Raw genomic sequence first — 14497 nt, 5'->3', positions numbered from 1 at the left:
CGACCGCACACCAAAAGATGGCGATGCCGGGACTCTAGCAAGACTCTCAGGATTTCATTCTGATGTTGGAAATTAGTCTGAGACAGAGGAATCGCTTAAAACGTTGTAAGATATTCAGATTATACAATTACCTAGCATGCCCACTAGAGATGTTCCGATACCATTTTTGCCTCCCTGATACAGATTCCGATACCTGAACTTGCTGTTAAATCTTGTGCATTTAGCCAACACTTTTAATCCAAAGTGACTTACAGTTGCTATTTTGTTGCCATATTGCAAAAACATAAGAAATGTCCATGTTTGTAAGAGACGCTATGGAAAACATTAAAAAAAACGTGCCCACTCACCAGTCTGTGTGCCGTCCCAGTGGGCAGTGAATCCACGATACGTGATGACGCTATCCGAGCGGAATCTAACCCAAAGACGATTGCTATGGGAGACCAGAACTGGAGGCCCTTGGGAGGCACAGAACCTACCAATCAAGGGAGATGTCTCGTAGCCCCCGTCCCTGCAAAAAGATGGTGGAAGTTCAGTATGGAAGTGGCTACTGAGTAAAGAAAGACACCAGGTGATTATTTTCTCCCAGTCTACTTGGTACCCTGCAACGCTAACTCGGCTGTCACGTCTTCAGACATTAACGTTGTCTTCGGACAGGAAACGTGATCACGATTATCGCGATTTAGATGTGTGGGGAAATCCAAATGAAAAACTGATTTACTCTTCCTGCACCTAGACTGTAAATGGACTGTTCTTATAAAGAGCTTTTCTACTCAAAGCTCTTTTACATAGTACAGGGACCATTCACACACATTCATACACTGTGGCCAAGGCTGCCGTACAAGGTGCCACCTGCTCATCAAACAAACACTCACACACATTTACACTCTGATGGGGCAGCATCGGGGGCAACTCGGGGTTTAGAGTCTTGCCCAAGGACCGATCGAACCACCAACCTTCCAATTGGCAGTTGACCGTTCCACCACTGAGCCACAGCCGCCCCATCAGTATACATCAGTACAATCTAATTAAAATGTCTTTGGAGGAGCTCTAGTCACATATGAATGGGAAGAAAGCCAAGAACCCCTTAACTGAAAGAGAGTTGGAGCAGGGATCCCCCACTACATTATTATATTGTATAACTTTAAGTTGCATTTTAAACTGGGCCTACAAATGTAGGGCGACCCAGACCTTTAAAAAGTTTAAAATAGCTTGTTAGTTATTGGCATGGTTTTGTAAATCATGATTTAATGTTAACCAGACATGTAGCACAGTGAATCCTCAGGATGACTGTACCTGTGGGTGGCTACCTTTGTGACTATCTTACCTATGGGCCACTAAGCCTATCATCAGTAGGGATTTATCTTGACTAATAGTATGTTGGATTCACGTTAAGACCTAACAATAATTTGGAGCCCCCCCTTCATTGAATCTGAAGATGCCCTAGTTGAAGATCCCTGCTCTAATGTGTCTGATTACGTGCACATACTCACACAGCATACATGTGCACTATGTTACAGAATAAGATATGCTAATCTAAAGCCACTCACATTTCTTGGTGTGTAATCATCCTGCAAGACGCATCTAGCCTGCCAATTTGGGTTTCTTTTTTTAAGCAACAACTTTTCCCAATTAGATTCTCTGCTTGGCAGGCTGTTCTTTCAGAGGAATGGATGAAAGCCCATTTATGTTGTCCACAAAACAAACGTGCATTGCCCCAAAGGGCCGTTGTCGCTATACACTCTCCCTAACAAAAGCACATGGCTAATTATTATGTGCTGCCTCGAAAGATTAGGCATCAGGAGTGGGATTGGTTAAGGTTAGGCTACGAATATCAGGGTCAGCCAATCAGAGGCAGAGTTTGGGCATGCCTGTACCTTATTTCGAATTATGCATAATAATTAGCCAGGGAATGCATGTTTGTTTTCAGGCTGTTGGACCAAAAATATGCTTTTTTGGTCCAATGGACCATTTTTTTGGACAATCGGAGCTTCGGAATTATAAGCCATGGGAACAGTAGCATAGCTAGCCCAAAGACAGTCAAATTCTCTAACTTTGCTTCATCCTTACCTGATCTCTACAAAGTCAAAGCTGCACGAAGGAGGGGAGCCCTCCAGCTGAAAGTCGCTGAAGTTCAGCATGATCTGCATGTTGACCTCCACAATGATCTTGAAGATGCAGTCTCTGTTGTTAGGGTAGTTGTCAGGGAAGTTGGGTGAAGTGAAGGACCCGGTAGAGGAGGTGAAAGTCTCTCCACAGTCTGATGGGGGAGAGAGAGAGAGAGAGAGAGAGAGAGAGAGAGAGAGAGAGAGAGAGAGAGAGAGAGAGAGAGATTTAACTCGTTTGTGGTCTTGCTATTAACCAGGCAACTTTGTTATTCTGGGCAGAAATTTAAAATTAAATTTTTTCAACATTTCAATATTCTTTTCCGACACAGTTGTTGCTTTTTCACTGATGTTTTTGTCCCTTTTTCAATGTTTTTGATAGCCTAAAAAATCTAGACGCGCCCTAGCGGCGGGCAAATGTAATTTGCAGCCAGGGTCCGTCTAGCACCTCTCCGGTGGGCGGGTTTAACATAAGGATGGCAGAGCTGCGACGGTTTGTGGTGAACTCCCTGCTACTTGAAAACAAAGAAGACAGTCTGTCCAATCGGCTCTCAGACTCTGAGTGAAGCTCTGAAGTCATTCTTAAAAAAGGAAGATGTGTTTGGAGGTTCAAGTTTGATCTATCAACCAGCGTTGCTCTGATTGGTTGTAGCGCTGTCCTACTGCGTGCAGAGGGGGTTTGAGAGACAACCATTTATCCCGCCCCCTCGGATTGAGCCCAGCCAATGGGGAGTTCCCAAACCAAACATCTTGAGCTTGTCAGGTCACGTTTGTGTCACTTTAATCCAATTCCTTTTGGTCACTTTTTTCCAATGTTTTTGTCGATTTGTTCTGCGCTTTTCGACATTTTTGTGTTTTTTCCCCCCTGTTTTTGAAGCTTTTTCAACATTTTTGTCACTTTCTTCACATTTTTTTCTGTCAAATGCTATAAATTTGAATAAAACACCCAAATTCAATGAAAGTAATGGACTGATAATTTATTTTACTTGCGAAGAGCGTTGCAGGGAACCATCCAGGTTATTTTTTGTTGAAAATTTGGTTGAAAGAAACCCAAATTTCTGATATGAAAACGTCAAATTTGACCCGAGGACAAGCACAACCTTGTATTCAGAGTACTGTGTTTTCATTTCATCCAAATAAAAAAATACACTTTATGACTTTGAAAAGAACCGCATAAAGTCAGAAATTGATGAACATCATGCTAGAAAAATATCAAATGCACTCTCAAGGTCTACTAACCGTACGTACACACCGCTGCCGCCAACTTGGCCGCTCTGACGTGGCACGACGTTCACATCAAGCAACGAGGACTAGCACACGTAGTCTACTTAAATATATATCGTGAGCAAAAGGAACTGCATTCTATGCAAAGAAAGTCATGTCATAAATGAACCCATTGACAGTCATCTGCTGGGGCAGCAGCATCGGAGCCAGCGATACAAACAGACTGAACAAACTGATCGAAGCTGCTCCGTGATCGGCTGCAAATGGACACATTTGAAGCTGTGGTGGAGAGGAGGTCGCTGAACAAACGGTTATCTATCATGGATAACCCTGATCATCCTCTCCACCCCACACTGGTCCAACAGAGAGCAGCTTCTCAAAAGCTCCGACAGCTTCGATGCCGCACGGACCCGCTACAGGAAATTCATTCTGTCCACAAACAATAACACTTTTAACACGTCATCACACTGGTGGTAGATGAGACTTTTGGACCCACACTACTGCACTAATGCAACCTGGACATTTGTTTATTTAAATTTACATTTTAGCATATTATTTAGCAGTTGCACATTTTTGTTCCCCCATCCTGTATATTCAAATATTTGTTCTTTTTACTTTATTCTTTATTATTATTTCATGTATATTGTATGTATGTATATTTTTCCAAGTATCATTTACACTTATATTTGTGCTTTGTGACTGATTTTTGCTGCTGTTCCAGGAATTTCCCATTTTTCTTGGGATCAATAAACATCTATCTATCTATCTATCTATCTATCACTGGTGAACTTTTCCTCCATTGTCTCGGAACTAATGAAACTGGAACTGGTTAGGTCTTGTAGTGGATCCTGAGCCTGTGTGATGTAGTCTTGTTGTTCAGGGCTAGTCGGAAATACATTCACATAAAAATGAAAAACATGAACATCTTCTGTGTACCTGTGCTGGCATCGATTGAGACATATCTGGCAGAGAATCCCTCGGTTCCTAAACTGGAGTCCGACACAAACAGCAGGGTGAGCATGCTGTCAGTGCTGGTGATGGATGGAGGCACTGAACGCCCACAGTACCTGCAAAGAACACAAATCTCTTATAAACTCACCATATTAAAATATACAAACAGTAGAATTGTGTGTGTGTGTGTGCTCGTGTATGAAAACAAAGCAGTGGCAGAGTTATTAAAACATTATGTTCTGATGTTTTGATGCAGTTATTGTTCTAAAGCCCAAATCACACACCAACACACAACACACCACACACACACACACACACACACACACACACACAACACACACACACACACACACACACACACACACACACACCAACCACACACACAGGCAGAATTTGATGTTTTATTATAAATGAGACTAGCCAAAAATATACAGTACAACTGAAATGATTAGACATTGATTGTTGTATTCAAAGTGAATTCAGAGCTTCATCCTCTGTGTGTGTGTGTGTGTGTGTGTGTGTGTGTGTCTCATGTACCTGCCAATCTTGTGTCCTGTCTGCACAGTGCCATTGTCGTACACCTCCACGTAATCATAGTAGCAGTTGGTGTGGTACTCCAGGTTGAAGGAGTCAAACGACAGGCGAACCAGGTTGCCAGGGGCGACGCTGATGTACCAGGTACAGTTGGCACCGTGGGGGTAGTTGTTGGGGTGGCCAGGGCTCGTGATGGTGCCCGAAGGACTGGTCAGGGTATCCCCACAGCCTGGTACGGGACAAACAGGACAACTGGTCAACTTTGGACAGTTGTAGACTTTTGAAAATTGCCAGGCAGTGCCACTGGCATGTAGATAAATATTAGTATTTTTGTAGAAGAACATGGCCCAGTTTGCATGTTTCAGCACATTTACTACGCATAATTCAATCTCTTTAGTCTATAAAGCAAAACTGCCCACCTGCTGCCAGCTAACACCTTTGTAGCCATTTTCAACATACTGTTTGATGATAATTTTAGGGACAGAATCACGACCTCGTGGCATGTACAGGGAAATGAAGTGAAACTCCAAAGTGCAAATATAAGGATTTTGATTCAAGTTGGAAGACGTACAGTACATTTTTTATATTTCAACTAGAGGTTTCTCAAAGGTACTGAATGTGTTAAACTGTGAAATGTGCCAGGTAAAAGCTGTCGCTGCATCTGGAACTGTGAAATAGCATGTTTGTGCTGTGTGGTTTTTAAAGTATTAAAGAATGTGTATTTTTGCTTCTCTATTTATTCATTGTCTGCTGAGGAGAAAGACTCTTACATCTAACATCTCCTAGTGTGCTATGAAAGACAGCCTGCAGTAGTGTAAACTAGAGTTACAAGATAGACTGAGCTACTTGTATTTATGTCTTTACTTAACTCTATGTAACGCATATAAAAACAAACTCAGATCATATGTCCAGTCAGTAGGGGGATGCACGGTTGTTTTTGGCATGACAGGATGTCGGGCGATTAAGCTTTTGGTCCAGTGGGGAATATTTTGGGACAATGAGCCATGGAAACATTGGCACAGCACCCCGAAGAAAGTCAAATTCTACAGCTTTATTTCATCCTTACCTAAGGTGACCAGGTTTCTCAGACAAAATCCGGGGACATTTTCAGCTCCGAAGCGTATTTACCTCCAAAACAGTAATGTTTTATTTTTGTAAACTTAAAACGGGGACACTAGACCTAGAGCTGTTTCTTATTAGGGCTGAGCCCCCCCCCCCCCCCCCCCCCCCCCCCCACTCGTTGATCCTAGACCCACCCCTGCTGCTACTTCCTACTCCACTCCACTACACCTCAAGATAGAAAGTCCTAATATTCAAGATAAAAAATCCATCCTTATACTTCAAGATAAAAAGTCCAATATAAAAAAAAGTCCTAATATTTCAAGATAAAAAGTCCAATATTTTAAGATAGAAAGTCTTAATATTCAAAAATAAAAGTCCTAATGGTCCTAATATTTCAAGATAGAAAGTCTTAATATTTAAGATAGAAGTCTCAATATCATAATGTGTATGTTTACTGAACTACATTTTCTGACAGCTTTGCTTACTGCTCAAGGCTTGTTCTGCAACAGCTCCTTGAGAATCAGATACAACGAAAACTACTGAGGACATATTTCCTTGACAGTGATGCAGTATTAAACGAGATCGCTGCAATGTAAATTAATAGGATTATTGTCCAGCTTGTATTTACGTTCATAAAAGTGCTCGTTTAGCTGCTAACAGACTCAGATTAATATTCTAAGTGTCTGACAACATTATGGGAAGGATTTCTAAGGAGGTCGACCTTTCTGTTAAAGATTAAGATCCTTTTTAAAACATGAAAGTCCGCGAAATTGCGTTCGCTAAACCCACCAGACTCCATGTAAATAATCAGTGATTTTAGCATCGTAACACACGGCTTCTAAAACCTCTCTGAGCACCGCGGGCTCTGGCTGCCTGGAGCCTGCGTGTGTTGGGTGTGCGATTATCGGCTCCGTTTTTTTCAGTTTTTTCTTTCTTTCATTCCAATTTCGGGTCTTTCAGTCACAGTGAAAACCGGGGACATTTCCGGGGACAGATCCAGCCGGGGACAGGTAGCCAAAATCGGGGACTGTCCCCGGAAACCGGGGACGTCTGGTCACCCTATCCTTACCTGATCTTAACAAACTCAAAGTTGCAAGAAAGAGGGGAGCCCTTCGGCCCAAGTTTGCAAGCTTTCAGCCACATCTCATGTTCTCTCTATGATGAAGGAGCTCACTACGGGGATTTGTCTTTCAGTGGTTATCTCCGGTCAGACTCAAAGACGACTCTTTGAGATGAGTCCTCCTCATTTAGATTTCTTTAGCCCGTGTGTTGTCCTCATGGGTTAAAAACAAACAAAAATTGACATTTTTGTCCCTGTTTCAGACTTTCTTTTCCACTAAAACCACCTTACTACCACTAGTTTTACACTACTTTTTGGAATTCATGGTCAATAACCCTCATTTACATAGAATTATACCTAATATTTGAGTTAAAAAAGCAGACATTCTGAATTATTTTGACTAATAGTTAAGATCAGAGGAATGAAAGTGATCAATTGTATTTGCAAAGAGTGTTGTAAGGAATCCAATCCATTTTTTGTGGTGATTTGATTAAAAAGAAACCCATATTTCAGATGTAGACATTTTTTAAAGAGGAGGGTTAAACGCTGTAGGACCCTTGTGCTTTTTGGTGATTAATGTTATACTTGCCACAGTAGGATTAACATATCAACCAGGCACATACTAAAATATACTAATGTACTTTAGCGTATTTCAAATTAAAATGATCAGAATGGAACTAAACAAGACCGAAAAATCTAACAAAAAAACGGATCAAACCACAGTAAAAAATGTATAAGCTGAAGGATAAAAGCTGTGTGCTGGGGCGGCCTCTAGCTCACCCAGCAAGAGCGTGCACCCCATGTCGACTGAGTTCTACTGCGGCCCTTTGCTGCGTGTCATCCCCCATCTCTCTCCTTCTTTCAAGTCTATCCACTATCACCCAAAGCCCCCAAAAAGGAATCTTTAAAAGCTGTGTGTTCCTATTACAGGAGATGTGTTTCTAACCTACGGTAGGAAAGGAAATCTTTTGCTTAAATCTTTGCTTAACATCAGTCCTCTCACCCTCCAAGGCAGAGTCATAGGCTGCTTCAAAGCCATTGTTGCTCACAGAGGCGTCTGTCTTAAAGCGGATGTACATAGATCTCTGAGTGGACTGGAGCCGGGGGGGGATCTCAACACCACAAAAGGTCCCCAGCAGAGGAGAACTGGACGTGGAGCCATCCCTCACCTGGAGGAAGGAGGAAACATGCACCTTTAGAACTGATCATCTCCATCCGTTATTCATGCATCTATCCATCCACCTCCATCCACCCAGTTCTCTTCATCCATCTATCCATCCATCCATCCATCCATCAATCCAGCCATCCATCCATATAATTCCATCCACCCATCCATCCATATCTTGTCATCCATCTATAATCTATCCGTCCATCCACTCATTCATCTATCCATCCATTTATCTCCATCCATCCATCTCCACGCTTCTCTATCCGTCCATCCATTTCTCCACCCATCCATTGTCATCCATCCATCCATCTATCCCTCCCTCCTTCCATCCATCATCTATATATATATATATATATATATATATATATATAATTGCCAATGTATGTACATAGAGACACCATCCACCAAAAATAAATAAGTCATAATAATAGTTACAAGAAGAAGGAGAAGAAGAAGATAAGAAGAAGAAGAAGAATGGTGTGGCTGTTTTTCGTCTACCTCAACTGAGTCAAAACTGCAGGAGCCGCCCTCCACGTCAAATGACAGGAAGTTGAGGGTGACCACATAGCCCTCTGGCTGGTTGATGACCCACTCGCAGACCTTGTTGTGGGGATAGGCATTGGGGTGGTAGGGAGAGCGGAACTGCCCAGTCCCGGTCAAAGTACCTCCACAACCTGGGGAGAGAAGGGTTAATGGATGGTCAGTGGCAAATGGAATGAACATTGCTTCGACTTCTTTGTCCATTCCAATCTTTGCCAGGATCTGTGATAATCCCTGGATCATGGTTTAGTGGTGCTTTTTCAGTAACACTGAGCTGTTTCCCTGGGGGATATAAGAGAGACCGCCTTGTCACAGAGCTGTCCCAAACCACCTTCCATTCCACTCAACAGGAAAGGGACCAACGAGTCTAGGGTTAGATCTACTCTAGAGTAGAACTAGAGTGTAGATCTAGGGTTAGATCTATGCTAGAGTAGACCAAGAGTGTAGATCTAGGGTTAGGTCTATGTTAGCCCATAACCATAACCATAATCCTAACCCCCATACCTGGGGTATAAAGGTATTTAGTCCAGGATTATCTTCCAGTGGCATCAGCCCAATCAGACATGCAATTTTCTCAAAACACGTATCACAGAACAAGAGACACACAAACATGAAGAAACATCCCCCATGTGTGTAAATGTGTGGAGTCTCACCAACGGTGTAGACCGCCCTGAAACCAGCCTGGCTGATCGAGTCGTCGGACCTGAAACGGATCCACAGGAGGTTGGAGGAGGACAGAATGGGAGCCGGCAGGGAGCTCCCGCAGTACCTCCCTATCAGAGGATCCGTCTCCATTCCACCATCACGAACCTGGAAAGAAAGGGGGGAGAAGAAGAGGAAGGAGAAGTAGGTAAGAGGCAGTTTTAACGGTGTCAACAAAAACTATGACAAACAATTTTGTTGATAACTATTTTTCACGATGAAAACAAGACTAAAACTAGATAATAAAGTAACCATTAAAAAAAGAGAACTTTGATGAAATGTATCACATAATTTGGGCAACACATAAAACAATTGGGTCAAAGATGGACGATGGACAATGGACAATGGACAAATGAATCAATTCAAACCAGTTGAACTGGAAGGAAAGCATTGCCAGTAAACATAAAGAAGGGGAAAAGTACGTTTTAAATATGTTTAAAAAAAAACTTAAAATGTATTAAAGCAAAAGAAATGAATCAGGATCTAGGTTTGTGAGCCATAAACAAGTCGTACCTCCACGTAGTCAAAGGTGCAGCTGCTGTGGATCTCCAGGTTCATGTGGGTGAAGTTGAGGGCCACCTTCTCCCCCACTGGCAACCTGATCAGATAGATACACTGGCGGTTGTGGGCATAGTTGTTGGGCCAGTTGGGGGAGATGATGATGCCTTCGCTGTCAGTGAAGGTACCACCACAACCAGGGTCACCTAAGACACAACACATCCCTGTGTGAGCAGCTCCATTACATTTGAAATTACACAAAACGTTATCACACAGTCATATTTATTGAGAATTTTTGGACAGAAAGATGGTATTGGCATTCCAGTTTGATGCTTATAAAATGTGTGACAGCTCTTAAAATTCACACAAGTAGAAGTCTTTTAATTTAACTGACTGCTGACATTTACACATCAGATGAAATCTGTCTCCTCTATTTGGTAGAGATGGCCAGATGAAGTGTCAACAACCATTTTCTTTATTCTCTGAGCTCATTAGATGGCTCTCTCTGTTTAACAAAGGGCTGAAAGCACACTGATTTGCCATTCCTTGATGGCCTGAAAATCCAGACCCAAATCCTAAAGATTACGGGTCTGGAATCGAGTAATGAAAGTGGCCCATCTCGAGGGGCGGCACCAAGCATGCATTTAAAAATCTCACTGCATGCAATTGGATAACACTACGACCAATCACAACAACCCACGGGGTGACGTATCCAGAGCCCCGTACGCTTAGCTACCAGCAGAGTTAACTGGTTAACCAATGTGATTGGTGCAGCTGGCCTCTGGCCCCGCCTATATCAGATACACCGATGTCATTGGTGCAGCTCCCCTCTGGCCCCGCCTACATCAGATACACCAATGTGATTGGTTCAGCTTGCCTCTGGACGTAACTAGTGTTTGGACCTTTATCCGTCTTCGACAAGTTATCAACTCAACTGTTTTAAAACCCTGTATCTAAACCAGGAAATAAAGATGATACAATATGAGAAAACAACTAAGTCTTTAAACAACACTTCATAAAATCCCCTTCATTGACAATACTGACACATTTAAAGTGGGCCGGTCCTGTTATTCTGCTCCCAGGTTCAGAATAATCTTCCAATAAAGCTCCTGTGAGACATTTGCATCTATCTAATGTGGTAAATCATAACAGGGTGTGCACAGCTTCTTACTTGGTGATGTTGTGTACGTGATGTGGAAGCCTCGGTCGGAGACAATGAAGTCAGAGTGGAAGTGGATCCATGCAGCTGGACCGGTGGTCTGCAGGGGGGGAGGTGATGCAGTATTGCAGTACTTCCCCAGAAGTGGGTCTTCAGGTAGAAGACCGTCCCGGATCTACAATATTTGGCCACACAAGACAATAGATTACAGTTCGTATTGTAGGCTTGTTCCATAGAGGGGTATCACTAGTGGCATACAGTGCACAAACACAGGAAACACCTGGCCAGTGTTACAGTAACTAGGTTCAGTAATATGGAGCTAGAATTTTTTTAAAGGACTTAAAAAAGACTAAAATCATTTCTCTTTAGCAGAACCTATGAGTTTTAACCTTGCACAATAATGTGGTTGCACTATTTATGTGTATTTTAAACTGATGTTTCGATCTTCCTTTTATGACCTTACCTGTAGCACTTTGAGGTTTGTCTTAAATGTGAAATGCATTATAGATAAAATGTATTATTATTATTAATTGTTTCTTTGTTGCATGTGAGAAAAAAAAGATCTGAGAGGAAAAAAAAAGTTTGAGAGAATAAAATATAAGGTTTTCACGCCAATAGCAAAAAAAATCTCTCTCAAAATGCATCTGCACTGATAGCAAAATATTAAAAAAAAAAAAAAAAGTATTTTGAGAGAGCTATTAGTATGAAAACCTTTTCTCTCAAACTTTTTTTTCTGTCGGATCTTCTTTTTTCTTGCATGTAATAAATTATCTATTCTAGCTCCATACAGTATTGTTGGGCTTCAGCGAGGAAGTACGGCAGATGCTAGATCCCACTTGATACATGTGTCGGTGTCAACACATGAGCATGCTGCGCGGGCATCAACATCTGGGCTTCTCGTCCCGCTTTGCAGCAGACTACGGCTGCACTTTCTACCGTAATCCCCTATAGAGGCTTCCAAACCAAAGACATGTTCCAGAAGCAATGTAATCCGAAATTGAGGAGAAATGACCAACATTGGCATCCAAGATTACAGGTTTTAGCGTGGAATGACTGCATAGCCGCAAAATCACCAATTCATCTTCCAAACCAAAAACAACTCAATCGAACATGTTCCAACAGGATTGTGATGCATAATTGGGGAGAAATAATTAACAACACCTGCAACCAAGAGCCTATGTAAAATATAAAAATATAAAAATGGCAGTAACGTCTGCTGACTGTTGTCCTATATCAATGTTCTTTTTAATTCCGCAAAATAACATGATTGGTTCCACCCAACGCTCTTTGCCAAGAACAAATCTCTACTTTCATTAATTTTGGGTCTTATTCAATTTGACAGCATTTGAAAAAATAAATGGAAGTGTTGTTGAAATAGTATTGAGTAAAAGTTGACATATTCCAGTCTGTGATTATCCATCAACATCCATTCCTTTAATTTTAGTCTCAATAATTCCTAATTTCTGCTTTTCTAACTCAAACATTAGGTATAATTTCCTAAAAGGTAGATTTATTGACCATAGATGCCAAAAATAACTTTAAAACTAAAGTCAACGACAAATGTTGCAAAAAAGCGTCAAAAGTGTTGGGAAAAAAAGGGACAAATACGTAAGAAAAAGTTGAAAACGATAAAAAGCATCGACAGTAATGTTGATTTTGAAGACAACACAAGGGTTAAGCCCAGGTGTTGACGTTGACACGTGTGACGGGTGCGATCTAGCATCTACTAGGAATTATGGTTAAGAGACGATTTACAAGTACTGTTTTGATTAAACAACCACACAATTTGGCTGTAACAGCCAACCTCTGATTGAATGTTTGATTGATTTATTGAGATAATCTCATCATTTCTCACCTCTAGGAAGTCAAAGTTGCAGTCGGGGTGCTGCTCCAGACTGAGAGTCCCGAATGCAAAGGTGATGAGCAAGCCGGGCTCCACCATCACTCTCCAATAGCAGTCGCGGCTAGGTGGGTAGTTTCCGGGGTAACCAGGTGAGTTAATGTTGCCATAGGGGGCAGTTAATTCACCTCCACACACTAAGAGGAAAAGGAGATTTCAGGGGAACGATGAACATTTATTTCACACTTTATAAAAACCTTTGTGAGCTACACCCACAATATTTCACAAAAGGAGGAAATTGTTAAATTGTTAACATTGTAATTATGTTTTCAGGGCTTAGTATATATAGTAGGTAGGATTTTCCTACGAATGGACTAATGCAAATGTTATCCCTCTAAATCATTACTTATTAGAAGTGTAACGGATCATCATGAAGCCACTAGATTGCGCTCTCAGCTCAACAAAGGGTTGAAAGCACACTGAATTGACAGAATGACGGTCTGCATTCACCCAGACTCCAGCAATGTGGTAGCCCAGAAATCTAGACGCACCCTAGCAGCAGCAAATATCATTTTTTTGGCATGTCAGGCTATTAATGTGTCATCTTCCTGCAAAATTGTGGTTGTGTTTAATCGTTCTTTAGAACATAAGCGCCGTGAAAGAAACCAAAAAAACATTGTTTTTAATCTCTGATTCACTGCTTTGTTCGCCCTCTCTTCTCTAGCTCACTCGACCCCTGTTGCACTCTCTCTAGCTCTCTCTCTCTCTCTCTCTCTCTGGCTCATTAAGCAAGGGAGAGGGGGCCATATTGTAAAACTACCAAAATAGAACAAAATAATGGATTTCCACACTGTGTGGTTGTCTGTGTGTGTGTGTGTGTGAGAGAGAGAGAAAGAGAGAGAGAGGGGTGTAGGTTGTATAAAGAGATGTTGATTTGTCTTTTCTATATTTTCAAATTGTTCTGGTTAGTCGCAGTATGTTGTTTGTCTCATGGTCTCGTGCACCTCCCCTCCTCCTCCTCACACATTTGCATGAAACCAGACATCTGTTCCCCTCTAAACCAGTCATTGTATGTCACAGGTGTGGGTTCAAAAAGCTAAAACTACTTACTAACCTACTTTTTTAAGGATTACTAAGTAACCCAACCAAAACAGGTGAATCAACCCTACCTGGGTAAACGGACTGCCAAGCAACTGTGAAGCCACCAGCATTAAGACTGTGGTCCGAGCGAAACCAGAAATACAGGGAGTTGTGGGAGCTGTAGAGCTCCTGTGGGTTGTTGTGGCCACAGTATTTTCCGATCATGTGAGCAGAGGCAGAGTCCCCGTCATGGATCTGGAGGAAGTCAAAGTTGCAGTTGGTGCTGCTCTCCAGATCAAAGAAAGGAAAGGTAATTCGCAGAATCTGGGGAAGAGAGAACAACGGATCCCTGTCAGTCAGTCTGCTACATTTAAAAACACAATGGCATCCACTAATGTAGCTCAGCGTACACACTTAATCACTGCTGTCTTCCTCAATTGAATCAGCTGTTGGAGGTGTTCACCAATCAGAATTGGCCACAATTTCCAAGGGCCAATCACAGCGTCACAACCTTGCTTTAAATCTGTTTCCCTCCCTGTTGGTGTCAGCTGTCATTTCAGGCAAAGCATGCAGCCCT

The 14497-nt window shown here is 42.0% G+C and overlaps 1 protein-coding gene across 1 annotated transcript in view; it reads right to left on the bottom strand.

Annotated features, from left to right (window-relative positions):
* The window catches only part of cubn (cubilin (intrinsic factor-cobalamin receptor)), an 86874-nt gene that overhangs the window by 54089 nt on the left and 18288 nt on the right, over nucleotides 1–14497 (bottom strand). The window contains exons 14-24 of the mRNA XM_032510808.1: nucleotides 14010–14244; nucleotides 12856–13037; nucleotides 11013–11175; nucleotides 9857–10047; nucleotides 9295–9451; nucleotides 8600–8775; nucleotides 7937–8102; nucleotides 4815–5040; nucleotides 4263–4393; nucleotides 2068–2257; nucleotides 348–508 (exon numbers count right to left, since the gene is read on the bottom strand). Of these exons, the coding sequence (XP_032366699.1) occupies nucleotides 348–508; nucleotides 2068–2257; nucleotides 4263–4393; nucleotides 4815–5040; nucleotides 7937–8102; nucleotides 8600–8775; nucleotides 9295–9451; nucleotides 9857–10047; nucleotides 11013–11175; nucleotides 12856–13037; nucleotides 14010–14244 (1978 nt within the window). The remainder of the gene's footprint in view (nucleotides 1–347; nucleotides 509–2067; nucleotides 2258–4262; nucleotides 4394–4814; nucleotides 5041–7936; nucleotides 8103–8599; nucleotides 8776–9294; nucleotides 9452–9856; nucleotides 10048–11012; nucleotides 11176–12855; nucleotides 13038–14009; nucleotides 14245–14497) is intronic.

The sequence above is a fragment of the Etheostoma spectabile genome, unplaced genomic scaffold (genome assembly GCF_008692095.1).
Source record: "Etheostoma spectabile isolate EspeVRDwgs_2016 unplaced genomic scaffold, UIUC_Espe_1.0 scaffold272, whole genome shotgun sequence".
In the NCBI taxonomy this organism is placed as follows: Eukaryota; Metazoa; Chordata; class Actinopteri; order Perciformes; family Percidae; genus Etheostoma; species Etheostoma spectabile.
This window is presented reverse-complemented; position numbering and strand designations above follow the sequence as displayed.